Source organism: Coffea arabica, chromosome 2c (assembly GCF_036785885.1).
Source record: "Coffea arabica cultivar ET-39 chromosome 2c, Coffea Arabica ET-39 HiFi, whole genome shotgun sequence".
Taxonomy (NCBI): Eukaryota; Viridiplantae; Streptophyta; class Magnoliopsida; order Gentianales; family Rubiaceae; genus Coffea; species Coffea arabica.
Window position 1 is genome coordinate 72389440 of NC_092312.1, and position 16320 is coordinate 72405759.

The 16320-nt window shown below is 36.4% G+C and overlaps 2 protein-coding genes across 2 annotated transcripts; one reads left to right on the forward strand and one right to left on the reverse strand.

Annotated features, from left to right (window-relative positions):
- Positions 1–227: 227 nt before the first annotated feature.
- LOC113727808 (solute carrier family 40 member 3, chloroplastic-like) lies at positions 228–6211 on the reverse strand. The gene is made up of 14 exons (XM_027252165.2): positions 5691–6211; positions 4486–4696; positions 4286–4349; positions 3803–3927; positions 3606–3695; positions 3346–3522; positions 3162–3236; positions 2763–2864; positions 2566–2680; positions 2320–2466; positions 2031–2137; positions 1831–1944; positions 1322–1618; positions 228–630 (listed from the first exon to the last, which is right to left on the reverse strand). The coding sequence occupies exons 1-13, from the start codon at positions 5849–5851 to the stop codon at positions 1325–1327; spliced, it is 1782 nt and encodes a 593-aa protein (XP_027107966.1). The 5' UTR covers positions 5852–6211; the 3' UTR covers positions 228–630; positions 1322–1324.
- Positions 6212–9010: 2799 nt separating this feature from the next.
- On the forward strand, positions 9011–13843 carry LOC113727809 (putative high mobility group B protein 11). Its single transcript, XM_027252167.2, has 6 exons — positions 9011–9806; positions 10566–10641; positions 11478–11640; positions 11826–11939; positions 12524–12747; positions 13140–13843. Exons 1-6 carry the CDS (start codon positions 9574–9576, stop codon positions 13458–13460), a joined length of 1131 nt encoding a protein of 376 aa, XP_027107968.1. The 5' UTR covers positions 9011–9573; the 3' UTR covers positions 13461–13843.
- Positions 13844–16320: the final 2477 nt, after the last annotated feature.

Consider the following 16320-nt stretch of genomic DNA (forward strand, 5'->3'; position numbering starts at 1 on the left):
GAACTGTAAAACGTATCATCACACATGCACTCATTTCAGAAGTCGCCATATACGAGCACACATGGCACAAAGTTAAACAGCCGAGTTATATATGGAGTTTAACGCAACCACAGATTGCCTACACTAATTTTTCCTTAAATTCAATTTCATAAATTCTGATATTTCAGTTCAAAAGGAAGCCCTGTAAGCATTAAGAAACAACAAAATACCCATAGAAACATTGCACGAGGAGATAATGCTCACTTTTTATCATTTAGAATCACATGCAGTGGATATTACAGGAATCGAGAGCAAGAATTAGTTATCAGAAGTGTCAATGAAACACTATCTAATACATGAATATTTACAAAGTGTTAGGTCTATGTACAACTCAAGTCATCTTTGTTTGAAATCCATATTTCTTCTTGATATGGGGGAAAGGAGGTATGGATGGTTGAATGTCAGAGTTGATATCTCAAGTATACAGTACAAAAATTTATCATCAACTCTACATGAACAGTATACTATTTTACCAAAACTGCCAAGTTCTTTGGGAAGGTATACCTTGTGCATGCCTCAATAAAGATTCCATCCCCCAAAATAGGGTATTTAAGGTTGGATTTCAGTCAACATGTTGCTATAGTATTGTACCTGTTGAATATGGAAAAAAACTACAAGTTACAAAATGATGACATTGCAAGTAATCCAATCCTCAACTGTTCTTTTTTTTTTTGTGGTGGTGGTGGTTGGGGGGGGGGGGGAGAGGGTTGGCACAAACACAGAGGATTTGCACTAGTAATATGGCAAGACAAGTTTTCTAGTGGTGATGTGTCAAGCAGCAGTAGAGCTACATATGTTTCAGGTTGGCCAGCTGCTATACTCGAACTCAGGAGAGTTCTAAACTGGCCTAAAAGAAATGTAGCTTTTTTCTAAACGTTATCCTCAACTTTGAATTCTCTACTACTCTCACATTGTCAAAAACACGATGCCCCAGTAGACTCGGCTTTCATGCAATAAAACTAAAAAATTTGACTGTAAATCAACCTCTAGTAAGAGGCTTAACACACAAATTTACAGTAAATGTATGCCAAGGAAATAAACAGAAATCATACTCTACTCCTATGTCATGTAACCTTAAAACCTCTTTTCAATGCTTGTTTCAACTTCTAAAAAGTGATGGTCCTTATCAGCAACTAGTGTATTATACACAGAAGTTAGGATTGTTTAAATAAAAAGTGCAGACTTCACGCAGATTATCAAGTATGAACAATAAAAAGGATTAAGAAATTAAAGAAAATAAAAACATGCTACTAGATCATTATGGCAATTTGTTGGTACTTACATGTCAAAACTTTAGGTCATATGAGAGAAGGCTCCTTTGCGTATCAGTAGGATTTACCAACCATTTACAAAACAACCATGCGGCCCCGACCACTGATAGAAATGAAAGTGTTGCTAGGAACCCAAAATGTGAAGCATCATTTGCAATTATAGCTACCCCTAACATTACAGACTCTGCCAAACTTGCAACAGAAACCTCTGTCGTCCCAATAAGATTTGCTTTGGATTCTGGAATTCCAGTTTGCAGAATTTGTTGGCCAACAATATCATATGACATATGCCCCAATCTTGAAAGTATCTGTACAGTGAATGTGCATGGTTGACCAAAATGTTGAAGAAACATTGATTGATGACAAGAATATGTCTATAATAAAGTTTTCAATTGTTCCACAACATTTTGAAGAACAAAGACTTCTAGATCACAAAAAATATAAAAGGACAATTAAGGTCATTTTCTCATTAAGAACTTGCAATTAGAAACATGTGACATAATAAAATAAATCAACTTACAATCATAAATAAGAAGAAAAGAAGTGGTGTCTGCTGAGAAATAGATCCAGTCCAATAAGCAGCAATAGCTATGGTAAGAAGACAAGCTTGAAAAATCAGTCCAGCAGCTCCAGCCTGGTTAAAGGTCATGAGACTTAGGCCAAGAATTTGAAGAATATATTTAGAATGAATAAAAGCATTGCATCTCTTAAAAAGGAAACCTTCAAAATGCCCAATCGCTTGACCAGGCTTGCTGAAACAAAAGTTGCTGCTACCCCCATAAAAGCACATAACCCACTGAAGCCTCCAATAATAGATGGATTTAAACCTGAGACAATTTCAAGAACACCCAGATCTTAATTTGCACAAAACCAGCCTAGAGGTTGAACAAGAAAAGGACATAGCATTGTGATAGAGACACAAAAAGCTACTCATATGTGATTTTTTAAGCTATCCTCTAGCTGTGCCCCACAAGCCATGACAACTCTAAGATTGAAGTCCAGAAAATACCTTGCTGAGTTAAGAATGCTGTCATTAATTCACTGGGAGCAAGAACACCATTGAAGCAGAGTAGCACATATGCTAGGCTAGCTGGAAGAACAGGTTGCTTCAAGTATTCAACCAATCCATGCTTGATAGCTTGCAAACTCTTGTACACTGATAACAGGAAAGATTAGATTCAGCGCACCTTAGCAAGACTTGGCACACAAATAACAGGTCCTTACTCTCCAAACAGTGGATAACAATATTGTTCACCTATATTCTCATCATCTGTCAAAGATTCAATACTAGAATTTCGGCCACAACTTGGAGGTTTAGGGCGTTCAAGAACACCAGCAGATAGCTTGTTGGTTAACCATGTGAGGAACACCTAAATTGGACAGGAAAAATATCAATAGAATGGCACAAGGCACAGCAGAGAGCATACAAAATAGAGCCAAGTAAATTGCTACCGTAATTGGCAGAGCAGATATAATCAAACCAGCAGCAAGCTTTAAGCAGGCAACCAAAGGATATTTAGACAGAAGAATACCAAATACTGAAGCTCCTGCAATCTGCAAAAATGTAAGACCGAATAGTTTATCAGACACCAGTTCTCTTAAACATTCAAATCATCACTAACTAAATCAAATGCTGATCCAAATAATATGATTTAGGGGGCACTCATTCAACTCGAGGACTAGTATATCTTTTCTTAGATGTAGCAGAAATTAATGCTAAATTATCAGTTATATGCAAAGAATATTACCAGAACCCCAAAAAGAAGCAACAAAGAAGAGTAATGACTAGATCAAAGGAAAGGGTAAAAGAAGGCTTTCCAGAACGAATTGAGAATGTATTACAACAATCACCTCGCAAAGGAGATCAATTCGGCTAATGATAGCATTAGCTTGCGCAAGAGCAATTGGCCGATTAGTTCCTGCTAACTGAAAAATTAAAAATGCTAATCAATACACCACTCACACACTTTACTGGAGTTGAAAAGGTGTATTCACCATGCAAGAAGACACCAAGAGGGAGTTGAATTAGTAGTACCAGAACAACCCAGTCACGCTCCATTGCAACTCCCAAGGCCAATCCAGATAATCTCTCTGCTGCCCCAGCCGTGACAAGTATGACAAACCAAGGCCGGAGAAGAATAGATGATGTTGATGTGGGACAAATAGTGTGAGCAAAAATAATCATTCCTATAGACAACAACTGAGCAGCTGCCTGACAGAAACGAAGTATTAGGAAAGGGAAGATCAGAAAAGGTTTTTCATCCCAACTTATTACGGAAAGTAAACAAAAAGTACCTGAGCAATTGTCAAATAGTTATATGCAGGTATTCTGGGAAAATGATCCATGAGCTTTCCTACTAACGGACCTCCAACAATCACTGCAAGCTGTTGAACATCGAACATGTAAAAAAAAAATGATGTACAATTTTCTTTTATATAGTTTTGCTCTTTTCTCTCATTGTTTTCTTACTGTAAACACAGATTATAAATACCTTACTGAAAAAACCAATCATAGCAACAGGAAGAAGACTTGGATGGAGCAAAGCAATGGAAGCAGGCCAGGCAAAACTCCAGAGCTGTTCCACCACATTCCCAGCCAAGCAATTAGCATACAGAGCTGGTATGATTTCACAGTCAGTGACAAGCTCAACTGATGTACCAATATAGGAAATTTAATGAAAGCAAGCATTTTAATTGACCATATCTTTCCATCTTACCACCTAGACAATGCACATAAATTAGCATAAAAAATTTAAAATCTAATTAGTTTTCCATCGGAGAGCATCCTGAAATAAAATGAGATTTTTCCAGCAAAAGCATAGTCCGTTCTCTGATTTTGATTTTCTTCACTTAAAAGTAGAGCAAAGTTTCTGCATTCCCAGAAAGTTGACTTGCTTATTTTAAGCTTATAGTGCCAACAGTCATTAGCACGAACCCAGCCTAGAATTCTCAATCATAACTTATAACGAACTAACCATACAATCCTGCAGGATGAGCTGGAGTTGCAGCTATGATATTTTGCTCTTCCTCTGACAAAACCTATGAAGTGACAAAGAGGAGGCAAGTTAAGCACACAAAACACCACAAAGAAAAAGAGCTTGAAGCAACAATTTGCATGGTAAGAGGATGCTTGACGAGATCACAATATAAAGAAATCTTTAAATGGAACACATACAGGCAATGCTGTCAAAAGCATGTCTACAAAAGTGCCCTCAGCCAATAAATTGAGCGCTTCAGTCTCCAAGACATCAGATTTGAGATGGACAATTTGAACAGAACAGTTTGACTCAGAAGCTGTGAGATCTTCTGAAATTTCTTCCTCAGTGGCAAGCTGATTAAAAACGTCAGTTTCTGTTGCTGAACACTTTGGATGAAAATGCTCAAGCCTGCAGTAAATCAATATATAGCACATGGTCAACAATGATTCATCCCGGGTTATGAATTCAATTAGCTTGGAATTACAATTCCCAGGTTAAATATGAGCAAGTAACTGAGGCCATTTTGTGACAATCTCCTGTGCAATCAGTGCTTTGCAAACATTCACCCCAAGGTGAAGAATCAAGTTATTCATTTCACAAATATACTGATTTACCTTAAGAATAGACCAGTCACTAATTTATTATCTGCAACCTATTTCAGACAAAAAAAATTGAGATGAAATCTTCCTCGTCAATGAAATCCACCGGAAGACCTATCATAATCTTACTTCTGAAAATGCTGAAAGACAGAACAAGTGTATGAAAAACCAGAGGAGGTTCTGACTTGAAGGTGAACTAGAACTACTGCTGCCTGGTCCCTTGTGCTATCGTCCAGCATGCCTGAGACATGCCTCACTATATTGTGAACCAAAAGCTTAGTACAAAATGCAATGCACAAGGCTTCCCCCAATAAAGTCCTAAAACCCAAAACCCCAAGTTCGTTTAAAAGGTGTCTGGGCAATGAAGTAAAGTCCTGTTTGAATCCCTTTTATTTGAACTCTTTGGACTCAAATCTCAAGGTTATTATACAAACTACCATTAACCATTTTTTTTATTAGAGATTAAGCCTTAAACGTAGCATCAGCCATGGCATAATTTTGAAGCTTTCCTTTACATAGAAAAGCAATTCTTTTGGGACTCATTACACTCCCAAGTCCTAATCATCTACTCATAACTTGTGCAAAAGTCATTCTTTCCCCTCCTACCAACTCTTGACTATGCACTGATATATTAGCATCTGAAATTTGGTACCTTTTCGCTTAAAACAGAAAAAAAAAAAAAAAAGAACCTTTGACATATTTCGTCTACCATTTGCACCAAAATGTTTCCAGAATTAACCAATTATAAACACAAAAAGAGAGTAGTATTACAAAATCTAAGATAAACCCAGAAAAATACACACCTAGACGGGATTAATCTGGGGCAGTTCAACCATCGACGAGAAGAGAAGCCAGGGCGTATTCTAAGACAAGACGACTTCGGATGAGGAGCTTGGCGAATACTGAAGCTGAAAGTCGAACATGAAAAATGAGGCTGAGGATTGGCAATGACAACCACACCCATGATTGTTCCACTCTTTCTTGATTACTGAAGATAGTCTGAGTCTCCAAGAACACTGCCTTGAAGCACCTCTGCTTTTGCTCTTGATGACTACTCATGCAGCCTTCTCAGCAGCTGAATGTTTTAGTATTATCAATGCTGCAAACAATAATCTTTTCTCGAGGATTACAATGTTGTTCGCCTTTTTTTATTTTTTATTTTTTAGGGGAATGTTCTGTGTTTAGGGTTTTTGAGAGTTCTAAGATTTCAAGAATCAAGAATCTGGAGGGGTCAAAAATTTTTGAGGGCTGGCATTTCTGATTCCTCCTTATCCTGCAAAAGGGGAAAATTTTTGATAGGAAGACACGAAGGTAATGGACGGACAATTCTAAAGTCCAACAACTGGATTGTCTAAAGGCCGTTAATTTATTGTTGACGTGTGTATATATCGGTCTCCAGGCTTCTGTCCGGCCAAGCTATTTTCCTTTTTAATTTTCAGTTGACTTACTTCTATTTCCTTCGTGTTTGTTCGATGCTTTGATCAGGCATAAAACTTGATTTCCAAAACTGTTTGCTTTTTGTAGTCAATTTTGAACTCCTATCAAAAAAATTTTATATTTTTAGTAAACGCATTTTTCAATTTTTTTTTAATCTTACATACATCGAATTGTTATAATGTAATTTTTTTATAAAGACTCTAAAAAATAGCAATCAAAACAGAGTGAAAAATAGATAGAAACACGTTTTACTAACGTAATTGCACTATCGTCGTACTCTATAGTGCTACTAGTTACTTAATTCTATTGACGTAAGACCTTAGTAATATTTTGAACAAATTGCACGAAATGTCACTAAACTACTGCCAGGGGCGATGGAACTCTTCCAGTAATGTTGGGTTCATTCGAACAAGTTCCAAGATTGAAAAGACCAATGAATCACAGACTATACCAAGGCAGAGAATGTTCTCAACATTCTGTTGGAATGATATGAGAAGACCAATGAATTCACTTCTCTCATAAGACATCTCTTCCCATTCACTCGTCAAGTGATGCTCCCAGCGCTACTGCAAATATCTCATTCTGGATTCCGAAAGGAGTTGCACCATCTCAAGACATCGGGTCTGTTGCCTAAAATTCTTCAAAAAATCTCCAAAAATGGAGGCTGCTGCAATTGAGTCGAAGCTGGACATTGCCTGATCTAATTCAGAAGAAAAGTAAAGCCTCCCCCTATTTCCATGAACAAAATCTACAAGTCCTTTAAAAGAATTCTCCAATTTCCTTGCAGCCAGAAAAAATTTTCTCACTACTTCTAATTCCCCCTTCAACTTGTCGAAATGATCCTCCTCCGTGAAGAAATTACACTCAAAATCTTCAACCCTTCATTTACCAGACGAAATTTTTCCGACAAAAGCTGTGTAGATGAAATTGCCCCTCAAAAAGTTACTTTCGTCTCTCCTAACGGCATAAGATCACGGAGTGATCAAAACGATACAGATTTATTAGTTCAGTGACATTTTCGGCAATTAAAAAATTTTGGTGACCAAAACCAGCACCTCGCAATAATTTAGTGACATTTCGCACCCTCATATTTTTCTTTGGAAGACCTAAATGAACATTTGAAATCTATATAAAAAAAAAGCTCAAAACAAATAAGAAAAAGTATAGATTGCAAATGTTCGATTGGGAGCATTTTTAAGAAAAAATCATATCCTCATAATCAAATAAATAATCATACTATTGATATATATATATATATATATATATATATATATATATATATATATATATATATATATATATATACGGTGAAATTTACATTAATGGATTATGTTTTTGTCTGTTTACAACATCAAGCACACGGGGAATAAGTAAAGATTTTTTAAAGTTACAGTATGGTATATTAAAGAGCACTTAACTATAGGATGTATGTGAAATTTGCACAAGTAAAAAGTCATTTGATTCTACCTTTGGGGTAGGATATAATGATATATTAGCCCTAAGATGTGCGTGGACATTTTTTGGTGTATAAGGTGAAATCCCCACTAATGGTTAAATAGTCGTATAATTAGAGCACGTTGGTGAATTTTCCATTAATGGAGTACCTCCTCCTTTCCAATTAAACCTAGAACACAATAACTACATAATAATAGGAGATTTTTTAATCCACAAAAGGGTATTTTAAAAAGTGCCTAACCACTGAAAATGCGTGTGAAATTAGCGCAAATAAAAAGTCATTCGATTCTACCTACTAAGTAGAATGTGGTGCCCTTCGCATTGTGTAGAATGCAGTGGCTTTAGTTTTTTTTTTTTTTTTTTTTGTCAACACAGGAGTATCCGGATCAATTCTTACGGGGATCAATTCTTACGGGGCCCGACTAATTCCACTGCGACTCGGAAGCAGAGGCTCCTTACTTCCGAACGCGTCAACTACGCGACTCGAACTCTGGCCAAATCCAGGAGCCATGCGAGTGGTGACCATCCGAGCTACCCTGCGAGGGCAATGCAGTGGCTTTAGTTGGTAACGGCTTTTTCTCGTAAAAGGTTGTGTTTAGAATTCACTATCGATACTCTGATTCTGTGAAATGTGATGCTGTTGATGTTAGATAGAATGCACAGTCGATAGAATCTCTTTTTCGTAAAATGTTGTATTCAAATCTCACCACTGTTACTTTAACTTGTGATAGTAATCAGTATCGAAATCACATAAACATTTTCCTTAAAAAAAAAAAAGGTGAAAAAGGATTGTAGCGCCCTTCTCCCGACTAAGACCGGAAGTAGTGATGAGAATCACGGCTAGCACTTTAACAGCCATGACTACAACCATTTCAAAGAAACTGCATAAATTCATCCTATATCCCCAGTCATATCAACCCCCTACCAAAGGAACATGAACAAGGATCACATGCTATGGCGATGTTAGCTAAACAAGGATCATCTAACCTCTTGAATGTGTATGAAGAAGTAAAAGAGTATGCAAGAAATATGAAGATATAAAAATGAACTCATTACAAAAAAGAAAAAAAAAAATCAAAGACCCTATTGTAAATGCGGAATGTTGCACCCATAACATAGCAGAATGATCAAATTGGAACCTATTTTCATTAATTTTGCAACAAAATTTCTCCTATTTAACATGGAAGTTATTGCAAACAGTAGAAGTCTATTGGTAAGTTATGCTTTAATGGCGATGCATTAGCCAGTGATAAATGTCATATCTCGAAAAATTATACCCCTTAGAAGCTGAATAAAGAAAATACTTTTCCAACTGTATAATCCAAAAACAAAGAAATGGCCAAGAACTCCGACGTAGGAAAAGAATTTTTCCACATTCTACCTGGCATGTTTTTCATGCATGAACCATTAAGTGGTGTCCACTTTCTCCAAGAATGTGCTTATACATTAGTTTTCTAACACGCAATTCCTAGACAAATTCATCGAAAGAAACAATACGCTGAGATTCCACAGTAATGTGTTGTAAACCTTGGAAACCAAAATCCCACAAAGAAATGGCCTCCATTCCACTACCAACGGTGGATATGTTGTCTACTTGGGACCTAATGTCTGATGCATGCACGCCACCTGTTCGAGCATTTGCTAACAAAGAATTAAATTATGAACAGTTGTGGTATTCTGGTGCCCACTTTCAGTACGATGGTGGTTTTAATTTCCCAAGGTTCAAGCAGCCATCCACTCAACCGAACAGGAAATGCGCTTTCAGCCCACAATTGATTAGGGGGTTGCAAGAAAATGGGTAGAAATAAGAGGAATGCTTGTGCAAGGATGAAGAAAATCAAGGAATGTGATGAGCATGATCAGAATCAGGATCACTCAGCTCAACGGTCTGATGATAAAAATGCTTGTGAGGAAGGGGTTTCGGAGAAGGCCATCACTGATCAGCAGAGTTTGGAAGAAAAATCTGCTATTGATAATTTCTATGAAAAGCTTATCAAGTTGAATGAGTCCTCAGGGCTCAGTTTAGTGTAAGTCTCTTATGTTCCAATCTTTTAGTTTAACACTCTGTAGAAATGAGTGTGTCCATGCATCCACGCCTCAGCATGTATAAAGACTATAGAGCAACTTGCTAAGTTCCTGAATTGTGCTTTTAAACTTAAAGATGTTTTTTGTTCTAAGTTTTCCTTTGGATTATTAAAATGCTGAAAAAACACTACAATGTATGTTAATTCATGTAATGAGTAATGATCTCTTATTTTTATCGAAATATACTTATGTTTGAGCTCTGTTTTCTTAGAATTAGAAGGTCTAACTCTAACGATATGTGTTGAAAAATAATTATAACTTTCTTATTGTACTTTGTACCTTTTTTCGTCAAGGAGAGGAAAAGCGATTTTGATCTTTAGCTTTTGAGTCTTACCAGAGACAATCCAGTTGAAAGAGAAGAATGAGATTTATAAATTCCAGAATGGAAACCGTCGACTTTGTTACAGATTTTCATTTGCAAAACATCAATGACTATGTTTAGTAATGAGGGCTCTGCCTGTTATGTTTAGTTAGTTCGGGAAGTTTGCTGTGATTCAAGTCATTGTAAAGCAATGCTCTACACTGGAAGAGAGAGAGCTCATGTTGTGATACATGACAAAATGAGTCCTAACTAGATTTAAATTCATTGGTTGTTAGAATGATCTTTTCTAGAGCTACTTCGATGTGCATACTTGGTTAGGGTTACGTTGGTTTGACTCATTTTTCTTACCGAAAGTAATTTGATTGAATAAAAATGGCAGCTTTAACTTCCGGGAAGCAAAAATGGACTTGCATCTTGTTTTCAAGGAAGTGACCGAGAGAGGGGGATCTTATCAGGTATATCATGGCTTTTCAATTTGAAGTAACTTATGACTTATTCTTTCCATAGCGCTATCAAAGTCATCACTGTCTTTTTAATTCTCGATGGGCACATCTATCCTTCACTCTTTCTCCAATTCAATCATTTTTCACTTTAACTAACAGTTTTGCGCACACTCGTAGTTTGTAGTACATGTGGGAGTCAATCGGTATACTTTTATAGCTGAATTTGAAAATAAAAGTCGATTCCTTTTCTGAAAGAAACTCTGAGAGACAAAAGAAACTTTGGTTAATTTTTCAACTAAAGGACTTCAGACATTCTTATTCACAGGCGATTTTTCAACTAGGTTTTCTGTTTGTATAAAGCAATGGATGCTAATTGTGCATTTATGGCTTAGGGCTGAGTTGTTTCTCCATAACATCTCCCTGATATTTTTGGGTTTTTGCTGACAGTTCAATAAATAGTTAGCTTTACTTGATACATCTTTTTCAGTTTTGTGAAGGGGATCAAACTTATTAAAAGGATTTTAAAGTTGAACACGTGTCAGAATCATTTTAGTCCCTGATGTTTATATTACCAGGCTGTCTGTGTACCATGGTAGTGTTTGGCCATGATTTTGTTTATCTAGGGTTACCTTTATTAATTAAATAAACAATGTGATTCGAATAATGAGCCTTAGAAAAAGATGGAGACTACGAAAAATATAATTTGACAAGAACAAGTAATTCCTCCTACAAGATAAATATGTCAGACAGCCCCTTGCTGTATATAAACTGAAATTCCATCCCTAAATTTTGTTGATTAGGCAATTGTTCCATCTCTGGAATTATATAAGCTTTCAAATAAATTTCAGGTATCAAAAGATGGGAAATGGAATGAAGTTGCATCCGCATTGAGTGTCAAAAATCATGCCCCCATCTTACCAAGTCAAATTCAAAAGGTTTATGAAAATCTCCTTTGCCAATATGAGCAAATACACTACTACAGGACTCCTGCAAAAGTGTCCAAACTGACAGGTAAACAAGCTACTAAAATTGCTTTATTCATTTAGTTTAGAGCCCTTCCGTCATTATGAGTTTGATTGAGAAATTTGTATATATGGTTTCAACCATGCAGCTGTATGTTTTTCCTATTTATTTAGCTTTGGAGATAAAAGAATACTGTCTCCTTATTTTCTGAGCAGCATAGGCATAATTTGCAGGTGGTGATAGTTATGATTCCTTGCTGGGGAAGCGAAAATCCTGTGAATGCTGCTCTCAAGATTATGAAGCAGGAAAAAGGAAATGCATTCTTGATATTTATCAAGGATCATCAGGTTCATAACTTTATCTTTCCTTAAAAGTTGAAATCATGCATAGATTAAATATACATGAAACCTTTTGGAAATGTTCTGGAGGTGCCAGAAGGGTAAAAGTATCAAGTCAATGTAGTGCTATACAGTCTGAGCCAGCAGGGGTTGGATTTTTTTTTTTTAAAACATTTTTTCATAGAGGTTTAATCTATTTTGATTGATGAGTCACTTAAGGGCTACTCAGATTTCATACATTCATGTTGCTACGAGTACTTATCAGTAACTCATTAGTGTGTCAGTGCTTTCGATCCTTGAGTTGTGCCACAATGACTTGGATTTTGAATTAAATGCACAGTACTACAAGCCCTTGGATCCCTGTTAGATTGTGCCACAAGCACTTGAACTTTGAATTAATGCTTTGGTCTTATAACTTGGATTTTGGATTTCTTCAATTCGTGCTGATTATTTTAAGATGCTGTTATTCTCAGCTCTGAGAAATCAGCATGAAAACTTTGATCTATTACATGGTGCACTAAAACTGGAAGATTTTGTTAGTGACTTGAATGTACCTATCCTTTTTGTGGTAATCAATCTTGAAGTTCGAGCAGGGCCTGGAACACCAGAGCAGAAAACCACCTTCCAGACATCTTTGGATGAGGAAACAGTGATGAGAGATCTTTGTGCTCCACAAAAAGCAAGAAATTCATATCAGCTGTTTCTTAAGATGGAATGTCAGAGATTAAGGAAGATACACGGGGATGCCTCTGGTAGCCGTAGCATAAGAGATATGGCAATTGACGCATGGAGGCACCTTTCTGAAGATGATCGGCTGGTATAGTTCCTTCGATCTTTTCATCATTTTTTGTCGTAGCAGTAAGCTGTACAGATTGAAATATGTTGATATGATATGTCTTCTGCTGCATGCTGAAACCACAACTTCTTTAATTTAGCTGTTATTAGGGAAAACAGTACCGTTTGAAGCTAGAACCTTAACACCAATACTAAATGTGCCCTATCATTAGCTTTAACGTTGTTCATGTGTGTTTGATATTTCCTGCAATTTTCCTAGGCCTATTTTTGCTTCTGTAGCTGCCGTTTTTTGATTGCTGAAGTATTCATTGCACCTCTGCAATGACAAGTTATACAATTAATGTCAGAATATTTGGACCTCTTACAAATTGAATGATGCTTACTTCTGATGATTTGTGCTCTTTCATTTTGCAGCCATATATTGAAGCAAGTAGGAAGGACAGAGAAAGATTTTACAGGGAGATGGCAGTTTACATGCAATATATTGACAAAAAGGTTCTGAAATCTGAGAATACGCTCAAGGATTCAGCTTCATCCCTAATCAACTTTGGCCAGTCTTCACTAATAACTGATGATTATTATGTGACTTTGGAGGCTGATGCTGAAAACTTTTATCTTCCTGACGAGTCATTGGTTGAATCAACCATTCAAATGTTGAAGACTCGACGACCCAGTGACCCCGTGTTTCAGATGACTTGGGACGGGTTTCGTAGCCCTCCAGATACACCCAGTTGAAAGGCTCACAGGAACCCATAAAGGGCAGTTGCTTGGTAATTTTGGCACGGAAGGTGCTTGGGTTAGGTTTTGTTATAGGTGTCTTCAACTCTCATTGTGGATATAAGAGAGTGGTCTATGCGCTTGGGTCCGTGTTCTTAATATGACATATCAGTGGTTTATGTTATCCTCAACTTGTTTGTAACCTAGTATTGGTGCCTTGACTCCCCATTTTTGTCTGCAAAGTATGGTGTCTGTCTATATGCATAGACTGTACAGCACCGTACATGTATAACTGGGGAGTGACTGAGTGCCATTTCGGTGCTGTAGTGTTCTGTAGTTTGTACATATACTGCTAGCTGTGGCCTTCCACTTGATGTATAGTAAGCACAATCTTTTCTAAATTTATCTTGCAGCCATTTTTGTGAAAAATCTGCTTGCATTCCTCAAACTGGACCATCTCTGTTGAGCTTGAAAATCTTGATAGTTGATATCAAACTATACTAGTTGAATATGGCAATGTAGAAATCAAACTACTCCTAGAGTCTAGTAGTTGGCCACTAAGAGAGTTTTAAGGTTTTACTTGAATTTTTTAGAAAAATTTTGCCAGCGGGTGCATAGGCACTCGTGTAGACCGGTGGTTCAATCTCCTTGAGTTCTCTCTTTAACTCCTTTGGATTCTACTTAGTATAGAGTAGGAATAGGTTCAATTCCCTTGAGTTTTCCCTTTGACTCCTTTAGATTCTACTTAGTATAGAGTAGGAGTAGGTTTAGATTACTCACCATTCACTGCACGTCTGCTTACTATTAGGGATTACCAATTTTATCCTTTGGGAGTTCCGGTTTTACACTTTTAGGTACTTGTCCAACTATTCTCTTTGGATTTTGGCTTTGGATGCTATTTTGTGCCAGTCTGCTAGATAAATACGTAAATACCCCTTTCGGCACTCAAGAAGTAGTAGCTATACCTGGCAATTGGACGGGTTGGACGGGTTTTGGGCGGGTTAATATTGGATTTTCATTTAAATGGGTTACACCTAATCTGCCCCAACTTTAGATTGGGTTAATTTTGAGTTGGATCATATTGGGTTAACTCAAACTCATGACCCAAATATGATCCAATATATTAATTAATAGATTTTGATCATAAACTCTCTCAAATACATTTTCACATACAATAAAAAAAATTTCACTAATTGTTGTCCATAGCTATTCCTAGAATATATAATCTGTAACTAAAAGAAATAAATTTAGCACTAGCTTCATATTAAAGCTCCAGTTATCCTGTTATGATCGACGTAATAACCTGTATATATTCATTTGGATAATCTGTCATGTATACATGTCTAATTGATTAATAATTGCCTGAATCCAGTATAGGCTGTGTGGATTTAACCCAATTATATACGAATTGCATCATGACCTAGAAAAATTCTATAATGCAAAATGAACTTATTAGTTGGATTTCCCTTCTGCAGTCTGGAGAACCTACATGGTAGATTTGTGACAAAGAAATTTGCAGTACTACGTTTTAAGCATTCTAAATGGACGGAACTTTCACTAAAGAAGTTAAATTCGATTATGCTCAAATCCTTTGATCTGAAGGTATCAACTTAATATTTGCTGAATCCTTAATTAGTGAACTTCAATTAATTGGCAATTTCTCATGCATCAATACATTGAAGTCACACACCGAAAAGAGATTGGATACAAAGTTTTTTTTTCTATATTATTTTGCTTTTTTTCGTAAACACATTTCGAACTATATATAAGACTTGAACAAGTCTGTCGAATAAAATTTTGGCTAGGAGATGTTTTGTTTGATCCAACATTTGGCTTCATTACATGATTCCAGTTCTTTTCTTATTTCTTGATTTTAATTTTTTTTTATTTTTTTTAAACTTAAGTTAGGTAATGGATACCCAACACAAATATCCAAACCGCCCAAAATATATGTGGATTTTTATTATCCAACCCAAAATTGACCCAAAACCCAACTTACCCAACCCAATCTCTCAAATTAGTAGGTGGGTTGGGTGGGTTGTTAGGTTTTGGATATAATTGCCAGGTCTAGTAGTAGCCATCAAACAAAATGAATTATATACCTCTATTGGCTTTTAAGTGACAAGGATAGCACACCGTTTGTACCCGTGTTCGGCAGGTCAAATCATGCACACTGTACATAGTATCTTGATAAAAAACTGACACCGGTAATAGATCCACACCTCATTCCCCTATCTATGTGCCAAGCCTTGGTGGCTTGATTAAGGTATGGAGGCTACACAATGTATTGCTAGATGTAGTATATGCTAGAAACTTCCGGAGCATTCTAGGCTATTCAAAAATCTTGTAGAATGGCCTAGAGTCTTGTAGATAAGAATGGACTTGTGTAAATACTTCTAGAGTCTATGTGTAAAGTACATTTTATGTAGAATTCTCTAGGAATGTTCTAGGTTATTCAAGAGTCTTGTGGAATGGTCTAGAATCTTGTAGATAAGAGTGGACTTGCATAGATCCTTCTAGAGTCCAAGTGTAAAGTACATTTTATGTAGAATTCTCTAAAATTGTGTATAGTTTTTTATCTTGCCTATAAATAGGTCAAGTCCTTTTCATTTGTGATAACCTTTGTACAAGAGTTCTCAAGTGCAATAAAGAAGCTTTCATTTGCCTCCAATACTTTCTCTTTTTGCTATTATTTTTACGCTCCCGCACAACTTTTGCGCACTTGGTGTTTGGTTTGAATTAGCCAACTGTTCATAACTCAAGTTTTGAATGATAGCTAGTGCCGCACGGAGTGTTGTCTTGTAAAAAAACAAGCAGCTCGTGACATAAGGAATTAGCTATCAAACAAAATAAATTATTGTACAAAAAAATTTATACG

Bases quoted from the DNA above. Each gene is read 5' to 3' on its own strand.
- LOC113727808 (XM_027252165.2), bottom strand. From the start codon at position 5,851: ATGGGTGTGGTTGTCATTGCCAATCCTCAGCCTCATTTTTCATGTTCG. The intron at 3,928-4,285 runs GTTAGTTCGTTA...AAATCATACCAG, and splicing joins TCATCCTGCAGGATTGTATG to CTCTGTATGCTAATTGCTTG. The intron at 2,138-2,319 runs GTATTTTCTGGA...AAATTGTCTCAG, and splicing joins AGCATTCTTAACTCAGCAAG to GTTTAAATCCATCTATTATT.
- LOC113727809 (XM_027252167.2), top strand. From the start codon at position 9,574: ATGGGTAGAAATAAGAGGAATGCTTGTGCAAGGATGAAGAAAATCAAG. The intron at 9,807-10,565 runs GTAAGTCTCTTA...TAAAAATGGCAG, and splicing joins TCCTCAGGGCTCAGTTTAGT to CTTTAACTTCCGGGAAGCAA. The intron at 10,642-11,477 runs GTATATCATGGC...AATAAATTTCAG, and splicing joins AGAGAGGGGGATCTTATCAG to GTATCAAAAGATGGGAAATG.